At 48.1% G+C, this 9,230-nt stretch overlaps 1 protein-coding gene across 1 annotated transcript in view; it reads left to right on the forward strand.

Moving 5' to 3' along the window:
• cyst (rho guanine nucleotide exchange factor 18 cysts) overlaps window positions 1-9,230 on the forward strand; it is a 260,770-nt gene that overhangs the window by 216,798 nt on the left and 34,742 nt on the right. The window contains exons 10-11 of the mRNA XM_086537517.1: window positions 3,560-3,805; window positions 4,822-5,004. Of these exons, the coding sequence (XP_086393643.1) occupies window positions 3,560-3,805; window positions 4,822-5,004 (429 nt within the window). The remainder of the gene's footprint in view (window positions 1-3,559; window positions 3,806-4,821; window positions 5,005-9,230) is intronic.

Raw genomic sequence — 9,230 nt, forward strand, 5'->3', positions numbered from 1 at the left:
AGCGCCCACGTGCGGCTCGCGGATTAACTTCGCATCCAACTTCTTTGGGCCAATAATCCATCTATTAACTTCGTCGTCCTCCGCCGCGGATCATTTCCTCTCGTGCTCCGCTTTAGGTCCAATGGGGGGGGGGGGTATGGAATGGCCTTGGGGCAGGGAAGGGGAGAGGGAGGGGAGGTGGCTGATGTGGGGAGGGTGGGGGGTTACAAGGGGTGGAAGGATTGCCAGGGAGGAGGTCGGAGGAGGGTGGGAGGGGTAGGGTAGGAAGGGCGTAGTCAGTGTAGGGTTAGGGGGAGGGCTGTATCGAGGGTGTATGGGGGTAGGGTAGTGTTACGGGGTGGGGTGTGAGCGGTTGAGGGGAGGTTGAGGGAATGAGAGAATTGGGGGAGAGGGAGTTGCTGTTTTTCTAGTCCTCTCCTCTGTTGTCTGAAGTGGAGTAGATCTTGTTAGATATTGGAGACCATGTCGGTGGGATAGAGTGGGCGGGTTCTCTGCTTCTCCCTCCCTCTCTCTCTCACTCTCTCTATCTCTCTCTCTCTCTCTCTCTCTCTCTCTCTCTCTCTCTCTCTCTCTCTCTCTCTCTCTCTCTCTCTCTCTCTCTCTCTCTCTCTATCTATCTATCTATCTATCAATCAATCAATCTATCTATCCCTCGCCCTCCTCCACTAACTCAGTCAATCACTCATTCAGTCAATCATTCACTCACTACCTCACTCACTCAGTTTGTGTGTGTATGTATTGGGGGGGGGGATGAGGATTACAAACCTCCAACCATTTTATCGCACTTGCACAAGGCAGTAAATTTTCCCCCTAAAAAAACGTTTATTTCCTGTTTGCCTAGATCCTAAGTGTCATAGAGCAATATAGTCACATTAGGGAATGAATTTCTCCGCTCAACGCTGAAGTGTAGCCGATATCGAAATTCTTAAAAAACAAAAGAAAATAAGGAAAGAAAGAAAGAAAAAAAAAGAATGGACGGGAAATTGGTCTTCGATTTTCTTGCAAAGCGAAGTCTGGTTGCAGGAGGCATCGGCGAGTGAACTGAACCTAAACTAGTCCTGATTAAAAGGAGGAAGAAGAACGCACACGTGCACACGGACCCCAACACGGACGAAGAAGAAAAAGTAAAAGAAGAACAAGAACAAGAACAAGGACAAGAACAAGAAAAATAAGAAAAAAGGAAAAAAGAATAAGAGTAATGACAAGAAGAAGGAGGACTACAAATGTCAGTGCCTGGAATTAATGGTTATTTCCATTAATTTCCATTAAACAAGAAAAATGAATGTACGCGATAGTGGGGGGAGACAGAGACAGAGGCAGAGAGACAAAGAGATAGATATATATATAGAGAGACAGAAAGAGGCTACTTTCCCATTCTCTTTTCCTCTACTCCCTCCTTCAACTCTCACTTATCTTCCCCTCGCCTCTCTTTTTTTCTCTCCTGTCCTCTCCCCCCCCTCTCCTCTCCTCCTCTCACTCCCCCTCTCCCTCTCTCCCCCTCTCCTCTCCTCCTCTCCCTCTCTCCCCCTCTCCTCTCCTCCTCTCACTCCCCCTCTCCCTCTCTCCCCCTCTCCCTCACTCCTCCTCTCCCTCTCTCCCTCACTCCCCCTCTCCCTCTCTCCCTCTCTCCCTCTCTCCCTCTCTCCCCTTGTCCTCTCCCTCACTCCCCCTCTCCCTCTCTCCCCCTCTCCCTCACTCCCCCTCTCTCTCTCTCCCCCTCTCCCTCACTCCCCCTCGCCCCCTCTCCCCCTCTCCCCTTGTCCCCTCCTCTCCTCCCTTCCCCCCTTGTCCCTAGCCAAGGCCTTGCGATCCGATTCCCCGTGATGTATTCCCGGCCATCCGAGAAGCGGAACGACGGCGCGTCAGGGCGGACAGCGGGGAATGGACCGCCCATTTGTCCTCTCTGACCCGGACTCTATGTTGTCTCTTACGGACGCGGGGGGAGGAGGGAGGAGGGAGGAGGGAGGAGGAGGGGGTGGGGGAGGGAGGGAGGGGGAGGGGGTGGGGGAGGGGGGGAGGGAGGAGGGAGGGAGGGAGGGAGGAGGGAGGAATAGGGATAGGAGTAGAAGTAGGGATAGGAGTAGGAGTAGAACTAGGGGTAGGAGTATGAGGAGGAGTAGGAGTTGAAGCAGGAGTAGGAAGGGGAGGAGGAAGAGAAGAAGGAGAAGAAAAAGAAGAAGAAGAAGAAGAAGCAGCAGAAGAGGGAGATGAAGATGAGAAGAGAAGAGAAGGGGTGGAGGGTGAATGTGCAAAGGGGAAATTGGGAGGAGAGAAAGAGGCAGTAGGGGAATGGGAAGGGGCAAGGAGGGAGTGGAGATATTAGTTTTGTTCATCGCCGGGGGAAGGGGGAGGGTTAGGTGAACGGGAGTCGTGGCTGTTCTCTCAGTTCTCCGATGGAAGACCTTGCCATCTCGAAAATTTTAGTGGATTCGTAACATCTGCTCTGTTTATTCTATTTCGTTGTATTATCATCATTTATATAGTGATTTGTATTCTATGCGATTTTATGTTATTAAATTGTTATTATGTTGGGATTGTAAGATGGGGGTGGGGGGGGAGCGAGAATTTTCGTATGGGGGTCGAGGTCCTGGCATCCTCCCCTTCCCCCACCACCCTTACCGCGGTGTTCATTATCGTATATCGTAAAAACAAATAACAATAATAAAAAAACTATAGTTGTCTGTTTTCTTTGGATTTATTTTCTTTTTAAATTACATTATTCTGTTTGATTTTGCTTCTCTATATTGCATGGGTATGTGCATGGTTTGCTTCACTGCTTTTGCATGATTGATGCACATGCATGCATTCACTACCGTGTCTGATTCTTGGATGTATTACATTGCATGTTAAGTGCATGTATTTCTGTTTACCTATAACACACGCAAGCACACACACACACACACACACACACACACACACACACACACACACACACACACACACACACACACACACACACACACACACACACACACACACACACACACACTCAGTCACACACACACACACTCAGTCACACACACACACACACTCAGTCACACACACACACACACTCAGTCACACACACACACACATACACACATACACACACACATACACACACACATGCACACACACACACACACACACACACACACACACACACACACACACACACACACACACACACACACACACACACACACACACACACACACCAACCAACTAATATCCCATTGTCACGTAATGATTTTTTAATATATCATTTGAGCCCAAATTTCTCATTAGTCATCTAATAATTAATGAATGTATTAGCGTAATTCATAACGCAGTGTGTGATGATAACCCTATTAGTTAATGTTTCGCATTTGTTCGTGTAAGTCAGCACCAGGCCTGCACACACTATGCTTTTGTCTCAATTACTGCCTTTGAGCTTCAGGTAGGCCTACTTGTCGTTACTAACCCAGTAATCCAGTAGCCAGGCTTGGTTCGACGTAGAGTGATGTGGCTTTGTACTAACCTCGACCCCTACCTTACCCCCCTCCACCACCCCCTCCCCCCCGGGCGTGTGTCCCCCCAGTAGCGCGGCGGTGCTCAGCGAGACGGACACGGATCTGAGCCTGGAGTACCAGCCGCTGCCGCCCGCGCCGTCGTCGGGTGCCAGGAAGAGCGGGTGGGCGGCTCCGCGGAGGGCGAGCGTCGTGCCCTGCTCCCCCCCCTCCACCGCCTCGCCCACCTCGCCCCCCTACTCCCCCCAGAGCCCCCTGGCGCACCCTCTCTCCCTCCACCACCAATTTGCCACTCACAACATCCTGCCGAAGAAGCTGTAAGTTTGGCCTTTGAGCGCCAGCCCCGTTTTGTTCTTCTTCCCTGCATGCCTGCGCTCGGGCGGGAGTGGGCGGCCCAGGTTGACGCTGCGAGATTTTATTCTGTTTTGAGTCATGTTTGTCTAAAAAAGGGAACATAAATGAAAAAATATACAGTGTGTATATGTATATATATATATATATATATATATATATATATATATATATATATATATATATATATATATATAATATGGGAACATAAATGAAAAAATATACAGTGTGTATATATATATATATATATATATATATATATATATATATATATATATATATATATATATATATATATACACATAAACATACATATGTGTGTGTATATATACATTTTTTTTTCATGTGTGTATATATGTATATTGGCTCCCCTTCCTATGTTTACAAGCAATTGCAATTAGATTTATCACCTTGCATGCACGCAAATAACCGTATAGTCACCTCTGAATACGTTCATAATTGTTTTTCCATTTTCAATTATTTATTTGTTTATACAATGTATTTATTCCAATTAATTGTTCACTTGATTCCGTTCCTCCCCAAAGGACTACAGATCCGCCCATTGGCAATTAAATTAGCCGCGATAGGGGAAGGACGAACCGCGGGCCAAGGGGCTTATCGCGGAGGCTGGGGGGGGGGGGGGAGGAGGGAGGGAGAAGCATTGGGGTTTAAGAAAGAAAAGGACAGAAGAGAGAGTGTAGAGGGATGGTGAGGGATGGCTGGGAAGTGAGCTGGAAAGGATTGTGAGAGAGATGGATGAACAAGGGATGATGGAGATGTATTGGTGGAGACGGTGAAAAAGATGGATGAAAATATTGCAAAAATGGATGGCAAATATTGGATAGGAAGGGAAGAGGAGGATTTGGAAAACGGAATGTTAGAACGAATAAAAGTCGTGAAAAGGAGAGAAGAAAAGCGAGCGAAATAACGAAAAAGAAAGATTAAGCGGTTAAATGAGGTCCTTTTCTCCTCCGTCTTCAAGGGGGAAGGACACGGAATCTCTTGCCTTCTCAGCGGCACTAAACGCTTGTGCAGGGCCACTGGACGGCCTGAGAGAAGGCGGTGGCACCCTCGTGGCACTGTTGACGCTGTGTGATTGCCTTACTCACTCTGAGGGAAAGCTTTGGCAAGGGGTGGAGGAGGTGCACGGAACACGAGGCTCGATGTCGGTTTGGCGGGTAGGAAAACTCTTGGGCATATTTGTCTTGTTGTTTAGTGTAATTCTTTGCCTCTCCAAAAAAAGGGAATGTTTGAAAGATATGCAAGATGAAAGATGTGCGGTTCATCAGTGATTCTAGCTCAGCGAATGTGCACGCAGACTATTCTTCGCAAAATAGTAACAACAAAGGTATCCAAATGAGAAAAAAACAGATTTATCACATGAACATTCCAACGACATTATTACGTCTTTTGACACGTCATTGAAAGCGGTCGCTCTGGATTCAGCGGTAAGGGTCGTTGAGCAGGGTCTTGTGACTGCGGCTGGGACTCTGCCCGCTGTTATGATATGTTTGGATGGTAGCGGTAGCGGTACCTGGCAGTACCAGTACCGTTGTCGGCGGTAACGGCGGTAGTGGAGGTGATGCGAGCGGTAGCGGAGACGGCGAGAGTGGCGTTGACGGCGGTAGCGGAGACGGCGAGAGTGCGTTGACGGCGGTAGCGGCTTTGACAGTAGCGGTCGCGTTAAAGGCGACACACCAGCGGCCGCGACAAAAAGACCACATGAAAAAGAGCACAGTCCGCGAGAGAGACTGGCCAAAGGACTTCGCGCTCAATGCTTTATGAAATGGGATTCGAACGGCGTGTCCGAGCTTTTCGTTGCGCTCGGGAAATGCTTGGCTTCTTTTGCGTCGTTGTCTCGGCGGTATTGAATGTGCGAATTAGGAATTGCGTTCCATTCTGAGGTACTTTTGTTTATTGCTGCTTTTGTTGTTGCAGGATCGTAGACCTTGAGAGGGAGACGGAGAGGGAGAAGGAGAGAGAGAAGGAGAGAGAGAAGGAGAGAGAGAAGGAGAGAGAGAAGGAGAGAGAGAGAAAAAGGGAAAGAGAGAAAGAGAGAAAGAGAGAAAGAGAGAAAGAGAGAAAGAGAGAAAGAGAGAAAGAGAGAGAAAGAGAAAGAGAAAGAGAAAGAGAAAGAGAAAGAGAAAGAGAAAGAGAAAGAGAAAGAGAAAGAGAGAGAGAGAGTGAGTTAGAGGTAGGGAGAGGGGTAGAGGCAGAGGTAGAGGTAAAGGTAAAGGTAGAGAGAGAGGTAGAGGTAGTGAGAGAGAGATAGAGAGAGAAATGTAAAGAGAGATTGTGTGTGTTTATGAGTTTGTCATAGTCATGAATATTGCTTTGCTTTGCTTTTTTTTTTTGTAAACCAATCGTATTTCGATTCTGATTAATAATTTCAGAAATATGATGACCAAACTATTAATACAAAACTTATTAGTTGTGATAAAACAGTTTGGGGCTAATGCCATTCTTCCAAAAAAAAAAAAGTCACTTGCAATAAATACATTCAAGCATTTGATAATTAATGTCGGGCAGTGAATTATTACAGCATTTGAAAGGTTGTGATTAGGCTTGAGTTATTACGCTGTTATTATAAAAGATGAGTTCGAATGCGTTAATCGCTGACTTTTTTTGGGGTGCTGGGGAAGGGGTGGGACACCCATTAAGGGGGATGTAGGGGGGGGGGGGGGATGGGTGGGGTTGATGTTGAACCCTACGGGATGATGAAGTTTGGCGAGAGAGTGTAGGGGGATTTATTCGACCTTTCCTAGATTGATTTATGAACGCGTTCTCGAAGGTATATGGATTGCAAGAAGGTTGGTGCATTGATCATGTTGCAATTTTGGGGAGTGAGTGAGCAAGGCAGCGCATCGGTCGTTATGTAAGTCATTGTGTCGCACTCAAACCCGCATGCGAATAATTGCTAGGATGGAGCGTCCTCTGATGGGAAATGGTCGAGGCTGATTGCGAATTCGCTCTCCTCCTGTTCGCTTTTTCTCTCGTTTTGCTCTCGTAATTCGGCGAGCGGGGCGCGGGGGCGGCGGTAGGCGCGTGGGGGGGGGGAGGGCTGGACGCGTCTCGAGCGGGGGACACGCGCGGACGCGCGCGATAGAGTGATGGAGGTCTGGTAGTGCGGGACGGGCGCGCTAGCGCCGCGCCGCGCGCGCAGAGCATCGCTTCTCCTCATCTTTTTCTCTTTTTCTTTTATCCTCGTACTTCTCTATTTCTTTTTTCTTTCGCTCTTTCTTCTTCGCTCTCTCTTTTTTGCGTCTTCTCTCTCTCTCTTTTCTTTTCTTTCGTTCTTTCGTTCTTTGCGTGATCTCTTTTCTCTCTCTCTCTCTCTTCCCCTCCACCCTTCCCCCCTTCCCCCCTCCCCCCCTCAACCTCGCCCTCTCCCTCCTCCACTCCCCCCTCTCCCTCCTCTTCCTCTCCACCTCTCCTCTCTCTCTTCAACTCCACACAATCAGTCACTACTCTCTCTCTACTCACTCTCACCTTCTCTCTCCTCTCACAACTCACCTCTCCCAACTACCTCACCCCCTCTCTCTCTCTCCTACCTCTCATCATCTCCCCACCTCCCCTTACCTCTCTCCTTTCACGCTTCCCCCTCAACCTCATGCATCTCTCTTCTCATCTCTTCTCTCACCCCTCGCCGCTTACGCTCTCACTCAGTCTCTCTCACTCCTTCTCTCACCCTCCCACTCTCAATCTCTCCCACACCTTTCCTCTCCTTCTCTCTCTCTCACTCTCTCTCTCTCCTTCTCTCTCTCTCTCTCTCTTCCCTTTTCTCTTCTCTTTCTCTTCTTTTTCTCTCCTCTCTTCTCTCCTACTCACTTCTCTCTCTCTCTCTCTCACTTTTCGTTCACATCTCTCTCTTCTCTCACTCACACCTCTCCAGATGCTCATCTCCCTCGCTCCCTTCCTTCTCTCGTTCTCCCTCTCCTCTCTCCCCCTCTCCTAAATCTCACCTCTATATCTCCTTCTCCCTCCATCTTCTCTCTCTCTCTCTCGCTCCCGTGTCTGTCTCTCTCTCTCTCCCTCATCCACGTCTCCTTCTCTCTCTCTCTCTCTCTCTCTCTCTCTCTCTCTCTCTCTCTCTCTCTCTCTCTCTCTCTCTCTCTCTCTCTCTCTCTCTCTCTCTCTCTCTCTCTCTCTCTCTCTCTCTCTCTCTCTCTCTCTCTTTCTCACTCTCTCTGCCGCGGTTATCGCTGGCCAATACGTTCCGGTGGATGGATCGCGCCACGAACGAGAAGAAGCACCTCGTTCGTTGGGCCAATTGATGGTCGTGGCGCTGTAATGCCCTGCGCTTTGATAACACACGGACGCGCACCTACGTAGGTACAGGCGGAGATGGGGAGATGATGCTGGTTTGGTTTTAGTCTGTGGGAGGGGTGGGGGAGGGGATGGGGGTGGGGATGGGGAGGAGGAGGGGGGAGTGAGAGGGAGAAGGAGAGGGAGGGATAGGGGTAGGGGTAAGGGTGAGGAGGGAGAGTAGGAGAGATGAAGAGGAGGAGAGGGAGGGGTATGGGGTAGGGGTAGGGGGAGGGGTAGGGGTGAGGAGGGAGAGTAGGAGAGATGAAGAGGGGGAGAGGGAGGGGTATGGGGTAGGGGTAGGGGTAGGGGTAGGGGTAGGGGTGAGGAGGGAGAGTAAGAGAGATGAAGAGGGGGAGAGGGAAGGGAGGGAGGAAGGAAAGAAGAACGGAAGGAAGGAAATAAGGAAGAAAGCAAGCAAGGAGAGGGAGAGCAGATTTGTGTGTGTTTGTTTGCTTGTCTCCTTGTTTGTGTACGTGTCATGGAGCTGATGACGTGGCAGTTGCAAAGCCATTGTTTGGTTGTTTTTGTTTTTTTTGTTCTGTGCATCGTAACATCACAGGCATACCCGTGAAAGCAATATGTTCTTGCGTGCGTGTTTATTTGTCTGTTTGTCTCTCCGTGCGTTTTGTTCCGCGCATATATATGGCGATGGATCGGCTGATGGCTCTTGTTCGCAGCGAAAAGTATTTAAATCGCGTTATTCACTAACTCCCATTAACCCCGCACTCTATCGGGGGACTCTGCTGGAGCATGCACAGCCATTTTATTAATAGTATGCAAAAATATGCAAATTTGGAACAGGCGGCATGTTAATGGCAACAGACTTTTTAATTTTGTAGTTTTACCATTTTGAATAATTGAGCGCGTATTTTTTTTTTTTTTTTTTTTTTTTTTAATTCTCTTCAAACTTCGTGTTTTTTTTGTGTTTGTTTGTTACGGTGATTTAATTGTAATAAGAATGATGGTGATGATGATTGTGATTATAATAGTGATGATGATGGTAATACTTTTTTATTATTCTTATTGTTGTTGTTATTAATATTTTTATTATCATTATCATAATTTTTTTTTATTATCATCACT

The sequence above is a fragment of the Penaeus japonicus genome, unplaced genomic scaffold (assembly GCF_977035675.1).
Source record: "Penaeus japonicus unplaced genomic scaffold, GWHDUDI00000001_assembly GWHDUDI00000006, whole genome shotgun sequence".
Lineage (NCBI taxonomy): Eukaryota > Metazoa > Arthropoda > Malacostraca > Decapoda > Penaeidae > Penaeus > Penaeus japonicus.